Source organism: Acartia tonsa, chromosome 10, assembly GCF_053477335.1.
Source record: "Acartia tonsa isolate MP-2025a chromosome 10, ASM5347733v1, whole genome shotgun sequence".
NCBI classification, from domain to species: domain Eukaryota; kingdom Metazoa; phylum Arthropoda; class Copepoda; order Calanoida; family Acartiidae; genus Acartia; species Acartia tonsa.
Genome location: NC_137269.1, coordinates 26,690,887 through 26,716,648, shown reverse-complemented (window position 1 = coordinate 26,716,648; position 25,762 = coordinate 26,690,887). Strand labels below are relative to the sequence as shown.

General features: G+C 34.5%; 1 protein-coding gene across 1 annotated transcript; it reads right to left on the bottom strand.

Annotated features, from left to right (window-relative positions):
• Window positions 1-1,325: 1,325 nt before the first annotated feature.
• Window positions 1,326-25,085, bottom strand: LOC145330736 (uncharacterized). Its single transcript, XM_080175401.1, has 11 exons — window positions 25,018-25,085; window positions 23,289-23,391; window positions 19,639-19,733; window positions 12,367-12,398; window positions 11,477-11,544; window positions 10,806-10,916; window positions 3,863-3,911; window positions 2,699-2,798; window positions 2,253-2,307; window positions 1,790-1,851; window positions 1,326-1,403 (listed from the first exon to the last, which is right to left on the bottom strand). The coding sequence occupies exons 1-11, from the start codon at window positions 25,069-25,071 to the stop codon at window positions 1,326-1,328; spliced, it is 807 nt and encodes a 268-aa protein (XP_080031527.1). The 5' UTR covers window positions 25,072-25,085.
• Window positions 25,086-25,762: the final 677 nt, after the last annotated feature.

The following is a 25,762-nucleotide window of genomic DNA, read 5'->3' as shown; positions in this document are numbered from 1 at the left end:
TAACCGGAATTTTCTATGCTGTCTAGAAAGCCTGGGAAATCTGGACATAATTTCTTGGAACGACATGCATTTACTATCTAAGTTATTTACAAGTGTTATTTTTTTAAAATGTAAAATTGGTAATATCTCAAAGGTCTATTTTACTTTTAAACTCCAAAGTAATTTAACTACAACATGTTAATCTTTCACCAATAAGATAATAATGAGACGTTTATTACTCAAGTCCTAAAAGTCCTATGATAACAAATTTTTATTTGTTGGCTTAACAACTTTGGGGACTATAGTGAATATTCTGATTGGTTGATTTATTAAATTGAGTGTTCAAATGTTTCAACCACTAAATTAAATCAACAGAAGAGGTCATTTATGGTCATTGTCTCATCCCTTTAGATCCCTACGAGTTGCATCTGTACAGGGTGGGGCAAATAAGACCGGACAAATTCTAACCTCTAAACAAATGAACATAAAATCGTCAATTTTAAAGATTTTATTGAATTTTAAAAACTGACAAGCAAAATAGGTATATGACTATTAGATTATTCAATAAAATCGCCGCCAGCCCTAATCACTGCCTTTACCCGCCTCCTCAACCGCCGGCAGGTCCAGGTCAAAATGTACCTGTCCAAGCTGGCGTAGTTCTCCTTAATAATGGCAATGAGGGAGGTCTTTGTGGTATGGGCACGTCTATTGGTGCATGCTTCAAAGTAGCTACCCTTATACACGGAGGCTCTTTTTTGTACCATAGTTGAGCTAGAACGACGTTCTTTATCTTTTTGGAAATGGCATGAAGTTTCAGCTAGGTTTAAAGTTCAATATGGGTCTCTGAAGTCAAGAACCGAGAAATTTTCACGAATTTTTACGGTTTTTGACGTTTTTTACATCTCAAAATCTGCCCCGTTTCACTTTGCTGGAGTACTACCGCCAATCCATTTCAGAAAGATAGCTCTAGTCTTTTCTAGTGTTATACTTATGTATTTAACAGTTAAACCAGCAAGTTGCATAACTCTACCTCACCTACAGATGAACTGAGGTCAGTTTTAGTAGGCCCTAGTCGAGAATCCAGATTAAACTACCGGCGCATTTAGAATCTGCCTTGTTGAACATATACGCGGCCAGCTCATTTAACACGTCCATCTTCGTCCAAAGATTTTTTTTGGCTAAAATGTCATTACCTAAGCTTTTTATAGTGTGGTCAAACGTCCTAATTGGTCAAGTAGTTTTGGCGCTATGGCCGTTTAAATTTTGTCCCGTCTTATTTGCCCCACCCTGTATATGGATAGTCTCACTATCATATAATATTTGAAATTGATAATTATATCTTAATTTTAAATAACACTTTCCTCAATCATAATGTAAGGAATGTAGCGTTTCTTATTCTTTGATTCAAAGAAATTTTTCAATGCCTGAAAAAAATATGAAAAGATGAAAGAAAATACATGTAATTTTACTCTCTAACATTGTATAAAACAAATAAAATAAAATAAAACCTATTATCCACCCCCTTCCCCTCCCCCTAAAATCCAGTAACCTGCGGTTTATCCATACAAGTTTATATTCTTAATATCTTAACCTAACTTAATTGATCATTTGCAAATGCAGTATTTAATGGAAACCGCCCAATAATGTCTCATCAAGATTTTATTGCAGCTTATAAGAAAGATTCTTTAAGCAATGCAAATTTCACAGGCTGCGCCTCAGAAATAGCCAACCTAAACATCACTCAGCTACAGTCAATGTGCAGATGGATATTTCGAATTTTAGAGCAGCTTTGCTACTTAAAACAATTAACCTTGCATTCAAATCCCTCTACGTCAATTTTTAAAGCAACAGGTACAGTTTCAGGTACTAAATCTAAAATATATACAATAAAAAATCAGACAGACACATACACTCAATAGCTTCACCCCTAATACAGCAAAGGTGGGTGTCAGGGGAAAAAAGTCACAACCACTTAACTTAAGAGTGGTGTTAAAAAATTGCGCGAAGTTACAAATTCAGTGACGCTTTATAGACTTTCACTGGGTGGGTTTACACCAAAGAAAGTTATTCCATCCCCCTGACACTAAAAAAACAACCCTATTGTTGTCCTTAATACAATACCCTAAAGCTCACACCATTTCGAATTTGGTTCAATTGGGTGTCAAAATTTTTGGGTGTGTTGGCAAAATCCTCTGCACACCTCTGGAGGGGACATTAGACTATAAATCATACTGGTACCCAAAGTTTAAGGTATAAAAATTAATAATACTAACCTAATATGTCCTCAAACAAGACAGATTCAATAATATCGGGTACTTTTAATCCTTCCTAAAAGTCGATAAAACATTCGATCAAATTAAGAATGTATGACAAACATGACACCACACATGAATACGAATCGCGATAAATTAGACGAACAAAAAATTATATAAACATGAAGTGCCAGTTCAAGGAATCACACTATTTGAAATCGATATATTTATACAGATTTCCTGGTCATGATTGTAGAGTTGTTGTACGCTTTTTCATTATACATAACTTTTTTGCAGCTAAATGTTACAGACGGATAAACGGACAGACCCTTATTGTGCAAAAAGCTCAGCTTTTAATGATATCAAAGATGTGCACATCAAATGACTCTAAACATAACCTCAACCGTTTGATCAAAAATGTTAGGTAATCTTTGTAATTGTCTTGGTTCCAATTAAGACTACCTTACCTCTTCTTTACAACAAGAACAAACTTCTCTCAAAGCAGCAGCTACAGTCTTTCCATCCTCAGACATATCATCTATCGGCTGCAATATTGTGTATCTGTCACTATAATGAAATATAAAATGTGATTAATTTCAACAAAATGCACAAAGATAATAGCCAAAAAAACGACTATAGTTGGTTTGGTAACACCGCCCTCTATCGACACATTTTACGTTTTTTGATTTTACTTAAGAGTGCCACCAGAGGATTAAGATATTAAATTCTAGTCTTGACTGCCCTCCCACTAAGGCATCTGACTGATACATCCGTCATCTTTCCGTCGAAGTGCCCTCTATCTGATCTCATCTCAGCGCAAAGTGATACAAAATTGAAAGTTTCAAAATATCTTACATTCTAATTTCTAAATATGCATGATACTCTCTAATGTACAGACCCTAATTATAAACAACCTTCAATTTTGAATTTTTTTAAAGCGAAGCTTTTCTATAATTAGGGTCGGTCTGTCCGTACGTCCGTCCGTCCGTCCGTACGTACGTCTGAGATGGATAGCTTTTTTCATTAATTTAGGCATGTTAGAATTGTCCTATCGATTTCAAACTTTGCATGGTGATTCCTATAGTAGTTAGGTACGATTTAGAAAGCGTAGCAACTCAATAATCATTACCCGAATGTCCGTACATCTATTTTAAACATGTTGATTTTTTACATTTTTAACAACTAATTTTTATGTGATCCAATTATTCAATTGTTCTGATTTTTGGTATACTGATTCCTAGGACAACAAAGTACATTATTATAAGCAAAGCAACCCTATAATCAAGTGCTAAAAATGTAAGTATTCCATAATATAATATATTCCATATTATCCTTTACAATTTACTCACAATTATGCTTTGACTCTTATTCATTTATATTTTGATTTTTCAGTTATGACACTATACAAGTGTTAATGTCCGTTTGTACTACCGTTTCAGAGCTTCGCTTTTATGGATGTTGTCATCCTTGTTTTTCATGTCTAGAGGAAAGGTAAAAGTTTCAATATTAGGAGAAATAATTAAAAATGGAAGACAGTAGAATAGAAGTACAACACCAGGGGATCATAGTTACAAAAATAGTGAGGAAGGGTAAGCTTTATAGAACATACTGTGCATGTTAAAAGTTATTACCTTACAGCATTTAACAGCTGAATTGTTTCCCCAACTGTATTACTTAGTGCTAAAACATTATATTATTATACTATGTTTATTATCCTACTTATTAAAGTAACAAGGTGTATACTAGTCTCTTAGTATTTCTGTCTGCATTGAAAGATATCGCTAAATTTTATTAATCAAGCGCGCGTCATTTAATTAAGGTAATAGCAGGAGAATGCCTTGGAAATCAAAATGTTGGTTGATGTTACTTTTAGATCAGGGTTCGGAAGCCGCAGCCGCAGCCTCAGCCTCAGCCACCATCAGCCGCGCGGCTTACGAGAAGCCTCAAAATCAGCCGCGCGGCTTTCTCAGCCACCTAATAAGCCTCAGCCTTAAACGCAGCCGCGCGGCTTAAAGAAAACATAAGCCACTGTAAGCCTCAGCCGCATTCAGCCACTGTAAGCCTCAGCCACTGTAAGCCTCAGCCACAAAACTCCAATTCAGCCACATTAAGCCTCAGCCGCACTAAGCCTCATTCAGCCAACGCCCCTCTAAGCCTCAGCCGCAATCAGCCGCGCGGCTTATAGTTGGGGAAGCCTCAGCCACATTCAGCCGCGCGGCTGTTAATGATTTGATGCCGCAGCCGCACTCAGCCGCGCGGCTTCAAGAAAGCCTCAGCCGCAGCTGCAAAGTTATGAAAATGCCGCAGCCGCAGCCGCGCGGCTTGATATTTGTAAGCCGCAGCCTCAGCCGCAGCTTAAGTTTTTTAATTCAGCCGCAGCTTTGAAGCAGCCGCGCGGCTGAGATATTGTAAGCCCCAGCCGCAGCCGCAGGTGCAAGTACAAGCCTCAGCCGTCAATTCAGCCGCGGGGCTTAATTTTCATTTTATTTTGTCTGTCTGAAGCTTAAGATCTCAGTAACTACTGAACTGATATGGTTGTCCTTCTCAGAAAATATATATATGGTCATTGGGTGGTTTTGAGCTAATTTTGGAGTGGGGGTCAGACATTTCCATCCCCCAAAAATAATTTTAAAACATGTATTTTTTAAAAATGTTATCCTATTAAATTTTTTTATATTCTTTTATAAAAATTTTATTTTAAGTTTTTTTTTTAAATTATGACATAGAAACCACCATTTCGAAGAGCTACAAAAAGTTTGAACCTGTAATGTAAGAGCTCCAGTTGCGCAATCGGTTAGCGCACGGTTCTTCTATACTGTTATGCCGGGGTTATAAGTTCGAGTTTCACCTGGAGCAATACGTTTTTGAATGTTGATACTTATGAATATTATTGAATACTATTTATAGGGTAACTGCCATACTGACGTTTGCCTAATTTTATTGTTTTTAAAAGATACAAATTTTTCAGAATTTACTTAATATTCACTATGGATTTGTATTATCTTAAATTTTTTTCTCTTGTACAAGTGGCCTATTTAGCTCAATGGTAGAGCACTCGTCTCGTAAACCAGGGACCGTGAGTTCAAACCTCAGGGGGGGCAATCAGCTTTTGTGATACTCAAGTTATATCGTAGCTTCTCTATTATTTTTCCGTTTAGGTACGCAATACATGTTCTATATAATTTAGCTTCTCCTACTTAGATATTTCTTCAATTTTAAATGTATTTAATACTTTGTGGTTGATGAGAGACACTGAAAAAGTTATGCAAAAAAATAGATTTATACATATTTCATTTTTCATATAGTATCTTTAATTTAATGAAAATAATCAATTAAATTAGGATTTGGGGAGGGGGGAGGGGGAGGGTGTGTGTGTGTGTGTATTTATTTTGAACAAAAATTATCCTAATATAGTTTTCTAACAAAAAAAATTAAACAGCGATGTATTTTACTTTTAAAAGTTGGTTAAAAAAAGGTCTGTAAAATGCAATAAATTGTCCTTTATAATATGCAAAAAAATATTTACTAAATAGAAACTTCCAACTCTAGGTTGGGTTTGAACCTGCAACGTAAGAAGGTTGCCTTTAATGCCTTATGAGTGAGCTATGAGAGACATTGAAAGATATGCGAAAAAAAGTTATACATATTATATTATTTCTAGTATTTGTATGCATTATCTATTAAGATTACCAGTATGACTTCGCCACCGATCAATATCCGTTGGATTAGAACCGGCTCTAAGCCATACTAAAAAAATATATATATTGTATAGTATTCTGGACAAGTTTCTACGAATAATATAATGATAATATTATAACAGTTTTATTAACTCGTACCTTTGGCCCATTTGAGCTAACAAAACCAGAATTAAACTTATAATTTTTCAATTTACTATCAGCGGAATTCTGTCTATAATACGATGCGATAAATAACTATTACAATATTGAGATTTTATATAAGTTGATGAGATTGTTAATAAGATTTTGTAATGTGTTAAAAGAGAGCAAACAAGATTTTAATTTTTTAAAGTCATTATTTTAATTTGAGAATTAAATAGTTTCAGCATTGTAGCACAATGTTAAACTTTACATTATTCTTTTACTTTTAAAATCATATCCCGAGGATACTAGATCGAATCAACCTAAACATACAAAATATAATTTTCACTTTCTGAGATTTTGCTGAATAATGGCGAAAACTGTTTTTTATATATATATATTAAACAACAGTCTGTTAAAATCTTAGAAAAAGCTATATTTCTCAATTTGTTTTTAAAGGGACTAGAACTCGCATTCATTAGCCAATTAAGGAAAAGTAAAATTATAAAACACACGCTACCTCTAGTCCACAAAGGATCATTTATATAATATAAATTTGTTAGTAATTATGTAAATTTAGATGTATCCTCATAATAAAATAACAGGATGTCTATCTGTTTTTTTGTTTGTTTGTCTGTACAAAAGGATCTTGCTAACCGCTGAACTGCTATGGTTCTCCTTTACAGGGTAGCTTCTCATAGGTTATTAGAATGTTAATCACTATTTTGAGGGAGGGTGACAACACCCTCCCAAGAGAAATCGCCCCTAGAAAAAAATTATTTCCCATAATCATAATATGGACTAAACTTAATTATTCTCAGTGTTTTTAGTAGATTTTAATATATTCTTACACATAAACACCCCGGAGATATGGCTGAGTTGTTTCATCTTTGCTTGTTTGTTGGGGAGTTCATGGGTTCGAGTCCCCTATCAGCATCAATATTTAAGATAAGAACATTTTTACCCATAGTTTAGTATTTTTTGTCAATATATCACTTGTCATAACTTCATAAGTACACTTTTCATTAAGATTATTTGACATATAAAATTTGTCATAAAAATTATACTTGTCACATGAATAATCCGTATACTAAAGTAACAGGATGTTTGTGTGTCTGTGTGTTTGTGTGTTTGTTTGTACCAAAGGATCTCGCTAACAACTGAACCGATCGGGTTCTCCGTATCAGGGTAGCTTCTCATAGGTCCCAGGAAGGTTTATAACTATTTTCTTGGAGGGTGGGACACCCCCAACCCCCACTAAAAATGAAAAATTCCCCCCCCCCCCAAAAAAAAAAGTGAGGCCTCTAGGGGCGTAGCCGCTAGTTGTAATAAAAAGCACGTTTGTAATAAAAACATTTTTCATAAGAGGTAAGTTTTTATGACAAATACATTTATTGCAAGTGTACATATGATAAGCATTTTAAAGACGATAATTTTTAGGACATATGTAACCTGCGTACCATGGCTTAACATGTAGCCCATCTGCTTCTCATCATGTAGGTAATAGGTTCGAATCTTGGCCAGACACTGCGTTAAAACTGAAGACGTTAAATGGTTCCTACTGCTGCTATGCCAGGTGTGCAATATGTAAAGTTGGAATAGGAGGAATTCCTTGACTCGTAAACAGGCGTAACTCATTACCATAGGACTTTCTGGCAGGTAGTTGGTTGCTGGATAGATGTCACTTAAATTGGAAAGAATTGGTTCCCCTTAATTATCCAAGGTTCAACAAGAAGCGCATCTGCTTGTCATCAGGGAGGTAATAGGTTCGAATCTCGGCCAGACACTGCGTTATAACTGAAGACATTAAATGGTTCCTACTGCTGCTATGGCAGGTGTGCAACATGTAAAGTTGGAGTAGGAGGATTTCCTTGGCTCATAAACAGGCGTAACTCATTACCATAAAACTTTCAGGCAGGTAGTTCAATAAAAAAAAGTTGGTTGCTTGATAGATGTCACTTAAACTAATACAGAAAAGGAAAGAATTGGTTCCCCAAGGTTCAACAAGTAGCGCATCTGCTTGTCATCAGGGATGTAATAGGTTCGAATCTCGCGCAGACACTGCGTTATAACTGAAGACATTAAATGGTTCCTAGGTGCTAGGTGTGCAACATGAACAGGCGCAAAGGAAAGATATAATTCCCCTTAGTTATCCAGGGTTGTTGGACCTTGAGTTAATGTCATAGAAACCCTCGACCGTGGCTCAACATGTAGCGCATCGGCTCGTCGTCTGGGAGTTGATAGGCTTTGTACTGCATCATAACTAAAGATGTTGAAATAAATTCCTACTGCTAAAAAACTTGTATAAAACTTTGGGTACCAGTATAAAAACTTTGGGTATCAGAATAAATTTTTGTCTATTAGTATAAAACTTTGGGTACCAGTATAAAACTTTGGGTACCAGAATAAATTTTTTGCTATTAGTATAAAATTTTGGGTACCAGTATAAAACTTTGGGTACCAGTATAAAACTTTGGGTACCAATATAAAATTTGGGTACCAGTATAAAACTTTGGGTACTCGTATAAAACTTAAGGTACCAGTATAAAACTTTGGGTACCAATATTAAAACAAAATTTTAGGTATTAGTATAAAATTTTGGGTACCAGTATAAAACTTTGGGTACCAGTATAAAACTTTGGGTACCAGTATAAAACTTTGGGTACCAGTATAAAATTTGGGTACCAGTATAAAATTTGGGTAACTGTATAAAACTTTGGGTACCAGTATAAAACTTTGGGTACCAGTATAAAATTTGGGTACCAGTATAAAATTTGGGTACCTGTATAAAACTTTGGGTACCAGTATAAATTTTTAGTACCAGTATAAAACTTTTGGTACCAGTTTAAAACTTTGGGTACCAGTATAAAACTTTGGGTACCAGTATAAAACTTTGGGTTCTAGTATAAAACTTTGGGTACCAGTAAAAAACTTTGGGTACCAGTATAAATTTTTAGTACCAGTATAAAACTTTGGGTACCAGTTTAAAACTTTGGGTACCAGTATAAAACTTTGGGTACCAGTATAAAACTTTGGGTTCTAGTATAAAACTTTTGGTACAAGTATAAAACTTTGGGTACCAGAATAAAATTTGAGTACTAGTCTAAAACTTTGGGTACCTGTATAAAAACTTTGGGTACCAGTATAAAACTTTGAGTACTAGTATAAAACTTTGGGTACTAGAATAAAACTTTGGATACCAGAATAAAATTTGAGTACTAGTATATAATTTTGGGTACTAGTATAAAACTTTGGGTACCAGTATAAAACTTTGGGTACCAGTATAAAATTTTGGGTACCAGTATAAAACTTTGGGTACCAGTATAAAACTTTGGGTACCAGAATAAAACTTTGGGTACCAGTATAAAATTTTGGGTACCAGTATAAAACTTTGGGTACCAGTATAAAACTTTGTGTACCAGTATAAAACTTTGGTTACCAGTAAAATTTGGGTACCAGTATAAAACTTTGGGTTCTAGTCTAAAACGTTGGGTACCATTATAAAACTTTGGGTACCAGACTAAAACTTTGGGTACCAGTATAAAACTTTGAGTACCAGTATAAAACTTTGGGTACTAGAATAAAACTTTGGGTACCAGAATAAAATTTGAGTACTAGTATATAATTTTGGGTACCAGTATAAAACTTTGGGTACTAGAATAAAACTTTGGGTACCAGAATAAACTTTGGGTACCAGTATAAAACTTTGGGTACCAGTATAAAATTTGGGTACTAATTCTGAATCAAACATTTGAAAAAATCCTGCTGTCCTCCCCCCTCTTCCCTCCACTCTTATTCTCACAACCCCTAACCACCCTCAACTCTCCAAAAAATGTCCTAGAATGCATTTTAAAAATCCAATTTAGCCGAAGCCTCAGCTGCAAAGCTTATTTTATAATCAGCCATAAGATCAGCCGCAAGGCTTAATATTGTATTCAGCCGCAGCCGCATTCAGCTGCGCGGCTGAATTTAATTCAGCCACAGCCTCAGCCGCACGGCTTTCAGTAAGCCGCAGCCTCAGAATCAGCCGCGAGGCTTAATTTTGTTATCAGCCACTCTCAGCCTCAGCCTCACTCAGCCGCGCGGCTTAATTTTCCAATCAGCCACTGTAAGCCGCAGCCGCTATGAGCCGCGCGGCTTTCAGTAAGCCGCAGCCTCAGCCACAAATCCTTCAGCCACTGTAAGCCTCAGCCACCCTCAGCCACTGTAAGCCTCAGCCGCTCGAAGCCTCAGCCACAAAATTCCAATTCAGCCACTGTAAGCCTCAGCCACCCCAATTCTTATTAAGCCTCAGCCGCATTCAGCCGCAGCCACTCTCAGCCGCACTAAGCCTCAGCCACTCTCAGCCTCAGCCACTTCCATAACTTTAAGCAGCCGCAGCCGCAGCCGCAGCCGCAAATTAGGATTCAGCCGCAGCCGCAGCCGCGCGGCTGATAGCGCGGCTTCCGAACCCTGTTTTAGATAAAAGAAATAGAAATTTCTTTAGAAGTTTCTTTAGCTTTTGGAATAAACGTACTTTTGTTTGGACTGTGCAAGGATAACTTACAACAGTCAACCTATTATTTGATTGTACGACCTTTGTCTAAGAAGTCCTAACTGTAGATGGTCGCGCAAATGACATAGCAGCAGTAGGAATCATTTTTAACGTCAGTACTTATGATGAGATGTCGGACCAGATTTGACCAGATTTGAGCGGATTAGCTACGTGTTGAGCCACGGCCGCGTATGCAAATGTATTGAATAAGAAAGTACTCACTATAACTGTTATACAAAAGTGCTTGATTTCTGATAAATGGATCGACTGATATAACTGAATGATTTAAAGCTGCAGCCCCCAGAGAGTAGGGTCCTGTATTACTTCCTAAATCTGAAAAATAATATTTGTAACTGTTTTGCGTATTCTTTGGCTGTGACACGTCCAAAAGATAAATTAGAGGGGTTTAAGCTTCACATTTAAAAAATATTTGTTTGATTTTTTTGGAGGAGGGAAGAAGTTTGCAGCTTACCCCTAAATTAAACGCAATTATGTAAAGGACCAATATATAGCTTCCCTAAAATGATTATGGGGATTTGGGACTTTGACAGACGGAAATTTGGAAGTATAGAGTAGCTTTACTACCAAAAAACCTTACATTAGAATTTATCATGAGATATCAGATTTAAAGATCATAAACCTTATAGTTTTTATTTTGTCATGGATAATCTGAAAATTTATTACTGGCTAAAAAACAATTTTTTCTAATAGCCATAATTTTAGGTCTTTAAGTAGCGATACCTAACTATAAATTTGTAACTAAGTTGACAGGTTATATTTTTCATTTCAGATATGAGTTATTTAAATCATTGGCATATTTTTAGCTTTGTTAGACCCTTTATAATACAAAAAAATATCATTTACAACCAAAAGAGAAATTTAAGCTATTTTACCTATTACCCAAGAATCAGAATATTGATGGGTTGCGGTTAAGAAATGCTCCATCATTATTCTATCATACCTAAACAAAATCAAGTATGACAACGTCTAACATCTAAAGTGGTAAATAACTGAAAGCTCATGGATTGACAGACAGATAAAGTAACGTATAGCAGCAAAAATTTATCAATTGTCTATAATTAATTAATTATTTCTTTCATCGTATTATAAACGGCTTCCCGTGGATATAGAATGTACAATTATAAGATTAAAACCAGTTTTTCAGCCCCAAAGTGCCGGGCTGGTTTTAATCTTATGATTGTACATTTTTATATTCGTAGAAAGCTGGATATAATACGATGCTAGACATAGTTTTTTTCGTATGGATGAGAACCGGTTCCCATCCACCGGATTCGAATAAATACGAGAAAAATATATTTCCCATCAGAAATTTGATTTACTTAAGATCATAGAAAGCTAACTGACATGCCAAGTTAGTTATGGAGTATTATTCATATATAAAAAACGATCCATCTATGACTAATAACGAAGACCAAAAAATAGCACAATACAGACCGACAGACAGACCGACATACCAAAAAGATTAAAAAGTAGTTGTTTAATTGTAAGCAGACGGACTTACAACAAATCAGCCATCTGTCTAAGAAAGCATTACCATCAGACTGGGGGGAAAATAATTAAAATTTTTAAGTTCATTGTTCAGAGTAATCTTCTAAAAAATTTCAGTCAATTATTAGTCAATAAACTATTAGTCACTTTCTTAAACATGATTTGAGACTATGACAGACGGAAATTTGGAAATATATATGTAGAGTAGCTTTACCATAAAAAAAACATTTTAAGAATTATTAAAAAATTTAAGAAATAAAAATAATAAACTTACCTTCTGTACATGTAGAACCAACTACTTAACAACTGAAATTTAAAAATAAAAATATAATTAGCAGGGTTCGGAAGCCGCGCTATCAGCCGCGCGGCTGCGGCTGCGGCTGAATCCTAATTTGCGGCTGCGGCTGCGGCTGCGGCTGCTTAAAGTTATGGAAGTGGCTGAGGCTGAGAGTGGCTGAGGCTTAGTGCGGCTGAGAGTGGCTGCGGCTGAATGCGGCTGAGGCTTAATAAGAATTGGGGTGGCTGAGGCTTACAGTGGCTGAATTGGAATTTTGTGGCTGAGGCTTCGAGCGGCTGAGGCTTACAGTGGCTGAGGGTGGCTGAGGCTTACAGTGGCTGAAGGATTTGTGGCTGAGGCTGCGGCTTACTGAAAGCCGCGCGGCTCATAGCGGCTGCGGCTTACAGTGGCTGATTGGAAAATTAAGCCGCGCGGCTGAGTGAGGCTGAGGCTGAGAGTGGCTGATAACAAAATTAAGCCTCGCGGCTGATTCTGAGGCTGCGGCTTACTGAAAGCCGTGCGGCTGAGGCTGTGGCTGAATTAAATTCAGCCGCGCAGCTGAATGCGGCTGCGGCTGAATACAATATTAAGCCTTGCGGCTGATCTTATGGCTGATTATAAAATAAGCTTTGCAGCTGAGGCTTCGGCTAAATTGGATTTTTTAAATGCATTCTAGGACATTTTTTGGAGAGTTGAGGGTGGTTAGGGGTTGTGAGAATTAGAGTGGAGGGAAGAGGGGGGAGGACAGCAGGATTTTTTCAAATGTTTGATTCAGAATTAGTACCCAAATTTTATACTGGTACCCAAAGTTTTATACTGGTACCCAAAGTTTATTCTGGTACCCAAAGTTTTATTCTAGTACCCAAAGTTTTATACTGGTACCCAAAATTATATACTAGTACTCAAATTTTATTCTGGTACCCAAAGTTTTATTCTAGTACCCAAAGTTTTATACTGGTACTCAAAGTTTTATACTGGTACCCAAAGTTTTAGTCTGGTACCCAAAGTTTTATAATGGTACCCAACGTTTTAGACTAGAACCCAAAGTTTTATACTGGTACCCAAATTTTACTGGTAACCAAAGTTTTATACTGGTACACAAAGTTTTATACTGGTACCCAAAGTTTTATACTGGTACCCAAAATTTTATACTGGTACCCAAAGTTTTATTCTGGTACCCAAAGTTTTATACTGGTACCCAAAGTTTTATACTGGTACCCAAAATTTTATACTGGTACCCAAAGTTTTATACTGGTACCCAAAGTTTTATACTAGTACCCAAAATTATATACTAGTACTCAAATTTTATTCTGGTATCCAAAGTTTTATTCTAGTACCCAAAGTTTTATACTAGTACTCAAAGTTTTATACTGGTACCCAAAGTTTTTATACAGGTACCCAAAGTTTTAGACTAGTACTCAAATTTTATTCTGGTACCCAAAGTTTTATACTTGTACCAAAAGTTTTATACTAGAACCCAAAGTTTTATACTGGTACCCAAAGTTTTATACTGGTACCCAAAGTTTTAAAATGGTACCCAAAGTTTTATACTGGTACTAAAAATTTATACTGGTACCCAAAGTTTTTTACTGGTACCCAAAGTTTTATACTAGAACCCAAAGTTTTATACTGGTACCCAAAGTTTTATACTGGTACCCAAAGTTTTAAACTGGTACCAAAAGTTTTATACTGGTACTAAAAATTTATACTGGTACCCAAAGTTTTATACAGGTACCCAAATTTTATACTGGTACCCAAATTTTATACTGGTACCCAAAGTTTTATACTGGTACCCAAAGTTTTATACAGTTACCCAAATTTTATACTGGTACCCAAATTTTATACTGGTACCCAAAGTTTTATACTGGTACCCAAAGTTTTATACTGGTACCCAAAGTTTTATACTGGTACCCAAAATTTTATACTAATACCTAAAATTTTGTTTTAATATTGGTACCCAAAGTTTTATACTGGTACCTTAAGTTTTATACGAGTACCCAAAGTTTTATACTGGTACCCAAATTTTATATTGGTACCCAAAGTTTTATACTGGTACCCAAAGTTTTATACTGGTACCCAAAATTTTATACTAATAGCAAAAAATTTATTCTGGTACCCAAAGTTTTATACTGGTACCCAAAGTTTTATACTAATAGACAAAAATTTATTCTGATACCCAAAGTTTTTATACTGGTACCCAAAGTTTTATACAAGTTTTTTAGCAGTAGGAATTTATTTCAACATCTTTAGTTATGATGCAGTACAAAGCCTATCAACTCCCAGACGACGAGCCGATGCGCTACATGTTGAGCCACGGTCGAGGGTTTCTATGACATTAACTCAAGGTCCAACAACCCTGGATAACTAAGGGGAATTATATCTTTCCTTTGCGCCTGTTCATGTTGCACACCTAGCACCTAGGAACCATTTAATGTCTTCAGTTATAACGCAGTGTCTGCGCGAGATTCGAACCTATTACATCCCTGATGACAAGCAGATGCGCTACTTGTTGAACCTTGGGGAACCAATTCTTTCCTTTTCTGTATTAGTTTAAGTGACATCTATCAAGCAACCAACTTTTTTTTATTGAACTACCTGCCTGAAAGTTTTATGGTAATGAGTTACGCCTGTTTATGAGCCAAGGAAATCCTCCTACTCCAACTTTACATGTTGCACACCTGCCATAGCAGCAGTAGGAACCATTTAATGTCTTCAGTTATAACGCAGTGTCTGGCCGAGATTCGAACCTATTACCTCCCTGATGACAAGCAGATGCGCTTCTTGTTGAACCTTGGATAATTAAGGGGAACCAATTCTTTCCAATTTAAGTGACATCTATCCAGCAACCAACTACCTGCCAGAAAGTCCTATGGTAATGAGTTACGCCTGTTTACGAGTCAAGGAATTCCTCCTATTCCAACTTTACATGTTGCACACCTGGCATAGCAGCAGTAGGAACCATTTAACGTCTTCAGTTTTAACGCAGTGTCTGGCCAAGATTCGAACCTATTACCTACATGATGAGAAGCAGATGGGCTACATGTTAAGCCATGGTACGCAGGTTACATATGTCCTAAAAATTATCGTCTTTAAAATGCTTATCATATGTACACTTGCAATAAATGTATTTGTCATAAAAACTTACCTCTTATGAAAAATGTTTTTATTACAAACGTGCTTTTTATTACAACTAGCGGCTACGCCCCTAGAGGCCTCACTTTTTTTTTGGGGGGGGGGGGGAATTTTTCATTTTTAGTGGGGGTTGGGGGTGTCCCACCCTCCAAGAAAATAGTTATAAACCTTCCTGGGACCTATGAGAAGCTACCCTGATACGGAGAACCCGATCGGTTCAGTTGTTAGCGAGATCCTTTGGTACAAACAAACACACAAACACACAGACACACAAACATCCTGTTACTTTAGTATACGGATTATTCATGTGACAAGTATAATTTTTATGACAAATTTTATATGTCAAATAATCTTAATGAAAAGTGTACTTATGAAGTTATGACAAGTGATATATTGACAAAAAATACTAAACTATGGGTAAAAATGTTCTTATCTTAAATATTGATGCTGATAGGGGACTCGAACCCATGAACTCCCCAACAAACAAGCAAAGATGAAACAACTCAGCCATATCTCCGGGGTGTTTATGTGTAAGAATATATTAAAATCTACTAAAAACACTGAGAATAATTAAGTTTAGTCCATATTATGATTATGGGAAATAATTTTTTTCTAGGGGCGATTTCTCTTGGGAGGGTGTTGTCACCCTCCCTCAAAATAGTGATTAACATTCTAATAACCTATGAGAAGCTACCCTGTAAAGGAGAACCATAGCAGTTCAGCGGTTAGCAAGATCCTTTTGTACAGACAAACAAACAAAAAAACAGATAGACATCCTGTTATTTTATTATGAGGATACATCTAAATTTACATAATTACTAACAAATTTATATTATATAAATGATCCTTTGTGGACTAGAGGTAGCGTGTGTTTTATAATTTTACTTTTCCTTAATTGGCTAATGAATGCGAGTTCTAGTCCCTTTAAAAACAAATTGAGAAATATAGCTTTTTCTAAGATTTTAACAGACTGTTGTTTAATATATATATATAAAAAACAGTTTTCGCCATTATTCAGCAAAATCTCAGAAAGTGAAAATTATATTTTGTATGTTTAGGTTGATTCGATCTAGTATCCTCGGGATATGATTTTAAAAGTAAAAGAATAATGTAAAGTTTAACATTGTGCTACAATGCTGAAACTATTTAATTCTCAAATTAAAATAATGACTTTAAAAAATTAAAATCTTGTTTGCTCTCTTTTAACACATTACAAAATCTTATTAACAATCTCATCAACTTATATAAAATCTCAATATTGTAATAGTTATTTATCGCATCGTATTATAGACAGAATTCCGCTGATAGTAAATTGAAAAATTATAAGTTTAATTCCGGTTTTGTTAGCTCAAATGGGCCAAAGGTACGAGTTAATAAAACTGTTATAATATTATCATTATATTATTCGTAGAAACTTGTCCAGAATACTATACAATATATATATTTTTTTAGTATGGCTTAGAGCCGGTTCTAATCCAACGGATATTGATCGGTGGCGAAGTCATACTGGTAATCTTAATAGATAATGCATACAAATACTAGAAATAATATAATATGTATAACTTTTTTTCGCATATCTTTCAATGTCTCTCATAGCTCACTCATAAGGCATTAAAGGCAACCTTCTTACGTTGCAGGTTCAAACCCAACCTAGAGTTGGAAGTTTCTATTTAGTAAATATTTTTTTGCATATTATAAAGGACAATTTATTGCATTTTACAGACCTTTTTTTAACCAACTTTTAAAAGTAAAATACATCGCTGTTTAATTTTTTTTGTTAGAAAACTATATTAGGATAATTTTTGTTCAAAATAAATACACACACACACACACCCTCCCCCTCCCCCCTCCCCAAATCCTAATTTAATTGATTATTTTCATTAAATTAAAGATACTATATGAAAAATGAAATATGTATAAATCTATTTTTTTGCATAACTTTTTCAGTGTCTCTCATCAACCACAAAGTATTAAATACATTTAAAATTGAAGAAATATCTAAGTAGGAGAAGCTAAATTATATAGAACATGTATTGCGTACCTAAACGGAAAAATAATAGAGAAGCTACGATATAACTTGAGTATCACAAAAGCTGATTGCCCCCCCTGAGGTTTGAACTCACGGTCCCTGGTTTACGAGACGAGTGCTCTACCATTGAGCTAAATAGGCCACTTGTACAAGAGAAAAAAATTTAAGATAATACAAATCCATAGTGAATATTAAGTAAATTCTGAAAAATTTGTATCTTTTAAAAACAATAAAATTAGGCAAACGTCAGTATGGCAGTTACCCTATAAATAGTATTCAATAATATTCATAAGTATCAACATTCAAAAACGTATTGCTCCAGGTGAAACTCGAACTTATAACCCCGGCATAACAGTATAGAAGAACCGTGCGCTAACCGATTGCGCAACTGGAGCTCTTACATTACAGGTTCAAACTTTTTGTAGCTCTTCGAAATGGTGGTTTCTATGTCATAATTTAAAAAAAAAACTTAAAATAAAATTTTTATAAAAGAATATAAAAAAATTTAATAGGATAACATTTTTAAAAAATACATGTTTTAAAATTATTTTTGGGGGATGGAAATGTCTGACCCCCACTCCAAAATTAGCTCAAAACCACCCAATGACCATATATATATTTTCTGAGAAGGACAACCATATCAGTTCAGTAGTTACTGAGATCTTAAGCTTCAGACAGACAAAATAAAATGAAAATTAAGCCCCGCGGCTGAATTGACGGCTGAGGCTTGTACTTGCACCTGCGGCTGCGGCTGGGGCTTACAATATCTCAGCCGCGCGGCTGCTTCAAAGCTGCGGCTGAATTAAAAAACTTAAGCTGCGGCTGAGGCTGCGGCTTACAAATATCAAGCCGCGCGGCTGCGGCTGCGGCATTTTCATAACTTTGCAGCTGCGGCTGAGGCTTTCTTGAAGCCGCGCGGCTGAGTGCGGCTGCGGCATCAAATCATTAACAGCCGCGCGGCTGAATGTGGCTGAGGCTTCCCCAACTATAAGCCGCGCGGCTGATTGCGGCTGAGGCTTAGAGGGGCGTTGGCTGAATGAGGCTTAGTGCGGCTGAGGCTTAATGTGGCTGAATTGGAGTTTTGTGGCTGAGGCTTACAGTGGCTGAGGCTTACAGTGGCTGAATGCGGCTGAGGCTTACAGTGGCTTATGTTTTCTTTAAGCCGCGCGGCTGCGTTTAAGGCTGAGGCTTATTAGGTGGCTGAGAAAGCCGCGCGGCTGATTTTGAGGCTTCTCGTAAGCCGCGCGGCTGATGGTGGCTGAGGCTGAGGCTGCGGCTGCGGCTTCCGAACCCTGATAATTAGAGAGAACAAATAATTTCAAAGATAATCCTCTTAAATATTAATTGACAGTTTTTCCAAGGTTTTCTATAATTAGGCATGTTAGAATTGTCCTATCGATTTCAAACTTAGCAACTCTATAATCATAACCAGAATGTCCGTACGTCCATTTTAAACATGTTGATTTTTTACTTTTTTAACAACAAATTTTTATGTGATCTAATCATCCGATTGATCTGAATTTTGGTAAATTGATTCCTGGGACAACAAATTATAATGTTATAAGCGAAGCAACTCTATAACCAAGTCCTAAAAATGTAAGTATGTCCATAAACATTATCCTGTATCAAGCAGTTTTTTAACAAATTTACTTAGAATTTTACTTTGACGCTTACACAATTATATTCTGATGTTTCAGTTCTGACACTATACAAGTATTAATGTCCGTTTGTCCTACCGTTTCAGTGCTTCGCTTGTATGGATGTTGTCATCCTTGTTTTATTTTATTTTTTGTTCAAACACCGCAAAACTAAGTCATGAATACTTAATGATTTATATTTGGCTGATTAGTATATCTAGATGTGCTTTAAAAATGTATTTCTATCCAGGTTTTAATCATAGAAAATACATCGTAGTCCATTTCAAGACAAAAGGGGGTGTTACTGTTATCTAACATGTAACATATTACACTAATATAATCTAACATCTTTGACTCTAAGGACACTCTAATAGCAATACAACAATTCTTAGGGAAGGAGTCAGTGAGTCAGTCAGGGATGGAAGACATACTTATAGAGATGCTATGCATAAAATGTAATAGATGTAATACCGAATCTCCTTCAACACCACAGAAAACAAAGGAAATATTAAATTTTGTGTATTGCAGACTCTCGTGACAAAACGCAGCTCTCTTCCAATTGAAATCTAAAATAAATCTTAAAAAGTTATAAAAATTTATCAAAAATTTTAAAATATTCTCTTCTTTCTTTTTTGTTGATTTTAAAGCAGGAAACCATTACTATCATAATTTTTTTTTATTCACATAAATTTTAAGAATAAAAGCGTAAGCTCCGCCCATTTTCAAAAGCGTCCGTTCGTCCGTCACAGATGAATAACTTTTTAATTTAGGCATGTCAGAATTGTCCTATCGATTTTAAACTTTGCATGGTGATTTCTTTAGTAATTAGGTACGATTTAGAAAGCGTAGCAACTCTATAATCATTACCAGAATGTCCGTACTTCCATTTTAAACATGTTGATTTTTTTTACTTTTTTAACAACAAATTTTATGCGATCTAATCATTCGATTGATATGATTTTTGGTAAATTGATTCCTGGGACAACAAAGTATAATGTTATAAGCGAAGCAACTCTATAAGTCCTAAAAATGTAAGTATGTCCATAATCATTTACTAAGTATATTTGCGATTACTTTTATTTAATAGATTTTTCCAATTTTTAACATTTACAAAAGGGCCTGCTTTATTGCTTCAAGATCCATGTCAGATCTATATAGGAAATAAATGTCTATAAACAAGCTCAAGTTTTCCAAGGAATAAATGTTTAAAACTCATAGTGCTCCAATAATCCATAATAAGCTCTCATTGCCCAGAACAATAAAACCCAATATTTTACTTTATTAAGAATAAATTAATTTTTTTTATTTCATCTTGCTATTTACATAATATTGAAGTATTTTATTAAATTTAAGAAAACTTAGTTTTAAAATGAGTTGATTCTAGCGCCCCTCCCTAATGTGTCCAAATTTTGAAACAAAAATTAAAAACATTTTAACCCTTTCCTGACGGTTTTTAAAAATTATATATTGAAAAATAAATTCCGTAATTTAAATTGCATTTTTGAAAGAATGAAAATGGCTTTATTATAAATTCGTATTTGAAGATTAAATTAAGAAATCAAAAGAAAATGGAAGAAAAAGCAAGTTAGAGAGAGGTTTTTTTAAAAAAAAAACAAGAAAACGCTAAGGCAGAATGTTAATACGTTCATAGTATCAAAGGCTTTTATTATAAAATAAATAACTAAAATCAGCCGGACAGAAATTCTAACGTAAGTAGTTGAACTTGAAGTAATCTTTATGTGTAAGTTAATATATTTATCTCTTTCTATTCTAAATGCATAAGAATATTTTAAACTAGCGGATGTGTACCTAGCATCCAGGGGCTCTCAATTAAAAGGAGCAGAAACAGGCTAGAAAAAATAGCCCAAAACCATCTGAAAATAAAATAGCCTAATACCATCATGGGACCTATTTAAAGCTTACCTAAAATAGAGAACCCAATTGCTTCAGTAGTTATTGAGATCTTAACCTTCATAAAAAAAGTGGAAAAACATATTTTTGCAGACAGACTGACGGGCCAATTGAGATGCAGAGTAGATGCTCATCACCCTGTAAAATTTTACCAGGGAAAAATTCATCTTTCTATCAATCAAATGACAATCAGAGCATTACCGATAGACTGACAGACCAGGTAAATTATATAATGGATGCTTATTTGTAAAGGAGAACCATATCGATTCTGCGTTTATAGAGATCTTTTAGTACAGACAGACACACACACACACACCGAGATCCTTTTACTTTATTTTAAGGACTATAGGCTAGACTTCTATTTTCAATAGAAGAAAAGGCACATTTCCCTACAGAAATTGGTGTCATCTGGAGGGTTACAGACAGACTAACCGACTAAATAAGGTAGAGAGTAGATATTCATCTATCAGGAAAATTTTCTCTAGAAAAAATCAGTCGTGATCGTCTATCTAATTTAGAATTTGATAAATAAAATTTTTACATTTTAAATTAAATGCCTTGCAGGGTATTTCCGACAGGCTGATGGAATAAGTAAATCACATATTGGATGCTTAAAGGTATAGGGTATATTCTCAAAAATTAAAACCGTCTATCTTTAATAGCAGATGGTGAATTATGTTTTACCCTCAGACGGACATTTCTAATTAAAGAGGGGCTTCGCGTAAAAAATATTATATTTAATAAAAAAGCAAGGTCAGCCAAAGTGAGGATTAGGGTGCTTTCCCATATCGAGTGCATATCGAGCATTGAAAATACACTTCCATATTATAGAAATAAATTGTAAATTAGAAGGGATAGTTTTTTTTGCATAAGCCTAACTCCTGCAGGGGGCCCTAACCCACCAAGGTTTACCCTTGATGTGCCCTTACTCTTGATAAGATATTAATTATAGAACATATAGAATTTCTTAGAAATTTTAAAGCTAAACAAGGATGACATCATTTATAAGTCCTTAGTAAAGCTACTAAACATGGAAATCTTTACAATAGAATTTATATAATATCTTTGATAGTAGATGCATATCAAAGCATTCCAACAGACGGACGGACAAAGTAAGTTCATCAGTATGGGGATGTTTTTAATTCCAGCCATTGATCTTTTATAACTGAAGAGAATTTCACGTTTACTTCTTTACGGTTTCTTTCAGACAGACAGACATTTCAATTAGAGTACAAAGAAACATATGATAACATCCATAAACTTTGTGAAGTTCATAAAAATCTAATAAAATAGACGGACAATATGGTTAAAACATTAGATGTCAATAGAAATATATACAGTAAACTTAAAACATAAAATACCATAATAATTGCATTAGCCTTCTACCTTTCCAGTACGGATATTTAATATTCTCAAGAGCATTACAGACCAGCGAACAACGTGAGCTGTAGGCTAGTTATCATATATCAAGCAGTTTTTAAAAAATTTATCTACAATTTTGCTTCGTCTCTCATAAATTTATATTCTGATTATTCAGTTCTGAAACTATACAAGTGTTAAAGTCCGTTTGTCCTACTGTTTCAGTGCTTCGCATTTATGGATGTTGTCTTCCTTGTTAAGTAACATCCACAACAGACAACTAGATATTTCTAATCCTCCTCTAAATTTCCCCCTGAAAAAAAACTTCGCCTCTTTCTTCAAACAAGCTCAAATCTTTCAAATCTCCGCCTCTTTAAGCACCAATTTTACCTCCAAAAAATTGGCAGCACAAATCTTAACATTTTCTTGACGAGTTTTTTTTGTGAATAATATACTCATAGTTTATGCAAAAAAAAAAGTCGTCAAAATCTATAATTTTTTGTTTAATTCATTTTTCATTGGTTCGTTGCATATATATAAAGTACTTTTGTTAAATTTCTTCAATTAATAACTTTGTGTTAATTTTTTCATTTTTTTGTGTTACATACATATAAAGGATTCTTTAGGGCCTAAAAAAACATTTTGCTCAATTGTTTTGTTGAAAAAATATGACCTTTTAAAAGATTCTTTTAATCTTTCTTAGAGTACTGGAGATTTTTAATATATTTACTAAAACATATTTATGAAGTGAAGATGGCTTTGACCCTAGACTCTAGGGACTGTTACGTACGTACTGACTCAACATGTAGAAAAGCTTTCCATTGAAATAAATATTTTATGTAAAGAGTTACCTTTCAATCTGAAAAACCTAACTCCTAGTTTATTGTCGTATGTTAAGTTTAGGATAGTTAAGAAGGAGAGTAGAATTATTACAAGACCTGACTGTTTTACAACCTAAATCATAGAGTAAAATACAACATAATATTTGTCAAAAACTTAACCAGGATGGTTTCAAATCTGATTAATATCTGTTAGATATAACTAGTTCAAAGCCATACTGAAAAATCATGTATCATATTGTATTACATCCAATTTCCAACAAATAATAAAAATAAAATAACTTATATTCTAAAACAATATTATATCATCAGGGAAAAAGGGGCCCAAAGATCCTGTTCTCCAATTCGGTGACTTAAAGGAAGCCTGCAAGAAATACCACACTTAAACTGCTGAAAGACTGCCACAAGTAGATACCCAATACCCCAAATTTTGAAGCCTTCAGCTTCTAAATTGTGTTACTTTATTTTATGTTTTATTATTATTTAAGAATGACAGAAAAGTAAAAATAAGTATTTTTTCTGTTGATTTTATGGTATCTGTGCATATAAAAGGTAACACCCAAATTTGCCGTTTATTAGTATTTATATCAATTTTCCTTGAAATATAAAGATATCTTAAAACAGATTGATTGGGCTTGTAAAGGAACCATTTGAGCATCTTCGATCGAAATAGGTCTGATTTGTGAGCATTTTTGACCAAGTTGTGGCCAAATAATAATAAAACATAAAAAAAAGGTAACACACTTTATAACAAAAAAGTTCTAGGCATTTAAAAATGATATTTTATGTACAATGAAAATTTTGAAAGATTTTCATTGCTCATGTTAGAAATTTTGAAATTAAAATATGTGGCCTAGAAACAAAATTATAAGCTTATTTTTGTCATAAATTTAGGTTGCCAGTAACTAATTATATTTGTACAATAAAATCATTAAAAAGAATTAAGTATAACTTGCATTGTTCTCAGAGTACTGTAGTATTTCCAGCCAATCACAGCTGAGCTTGCATTAGTGTCATTTGTTTCTGCTATGATTTTTTTGCAAGCGCAACTTAAACCGAATTTTTTTTTTAGAGATTTGGACTATGGAATGTGATGTTTTTATTGTAAAAATGTAATAAGTCACCAGCAATCTAAGTTTCGGACAAAGATGAGGTTTTAATTTTGTGTCTAGACAACGTAATTTCATATTGTTTTTTTCTATTATGAGCAATGGAAATCTTTCAAAAGTTTCATGTACATAAAATGTCATTTTGAAATGCCCAGAACTTTTTTGTTATTGAAGCTAAAGGCTTCAAATTTGGGGTATTGGGTCTACTTGTGGCAGTCTTTCAGCAGTTAAAGCATGGTAGTACTTGCAGGCTTCCTTTCAGGTTTTATAAAATCTTTTCAACCAATATGATTGTAATATTCAGAAGGTGTATTTTCGTTCACATCTGACATAGCAGCTGTCGGCATAACTTAATGGTTTAGTTATGACAAGGTTTAGGCATAGTTTCATGAACCCATGAAAGTGTCTGACTCTGATTATAACGTAAAAAAAATTAGCCAATGAAAAACCACAATAAATTTTACCATTGGTCAATTACAGTGTATACTAGCCTCTCATTGGCAAATTTTTTTTACGTCATAATCAGAGTCTGACACTTTTACTAGGTTCAGTTTCATCATTTATTTGACCTCCCAAAAACAAGCGGATCTACTACATGTACTGCATAGTTATAACAAGGTCAACTTATTTACCTTTTTATCAATATTTGTCCTTTTGAGACAAATATATTTTGATAAGTCTAACATTTTTACGTTTTTTTTTGTCTGAAAAGATAAAATATATAAATAATTGTACCTATATGTAGTTACTAAAATCTAATAAAATGTATGAAAATTTAGTTTTGAAAACATTTCAGACGGACAGACAAACAGATGAACATTCAAACGGACATACACGATTTTTCAGCCATCTCTTTTTATCAGATGAGAAAATCACATTTCTCTAATTGTAGCCGACAGATTAACGGACGGACATTTCGAATTATAAATAAGCTTCGCTACTAAAAAAATGAATTTTGCAATTGTTCCATTGTAATCTTTATAAAAAATTTTAGCCATCTTATTTTGATAGCAGATGAGAAAAAAAATATTTCAGCTATTCAAATATGTTGTATCACAGGTAACTTAATATAATTCTATATATTAAACGTTTATAGTCTAAATTATGCAGTATGTAAACAGTGCTAGGCATGTCTGATCTTTAAGAAAGTTAGGCCTAGACTGTGTAGTGGCATTCTTTTAATGGCAAGATCTCTCCAGCTTACTCTACTTAGCCCCCCCCCCCCCCCACCCTCACTCTCTCTTTTGACTTGCACACAAGTTTTGCAAAATTAACATTGCAAATAACTTTTAAGAATTATTTCTGCGGATTTTCTGATTTACATGGGTTTTTTCTACACATTTTCCCCTTTCCAAAAATACCTTCCTCGTAAAGATT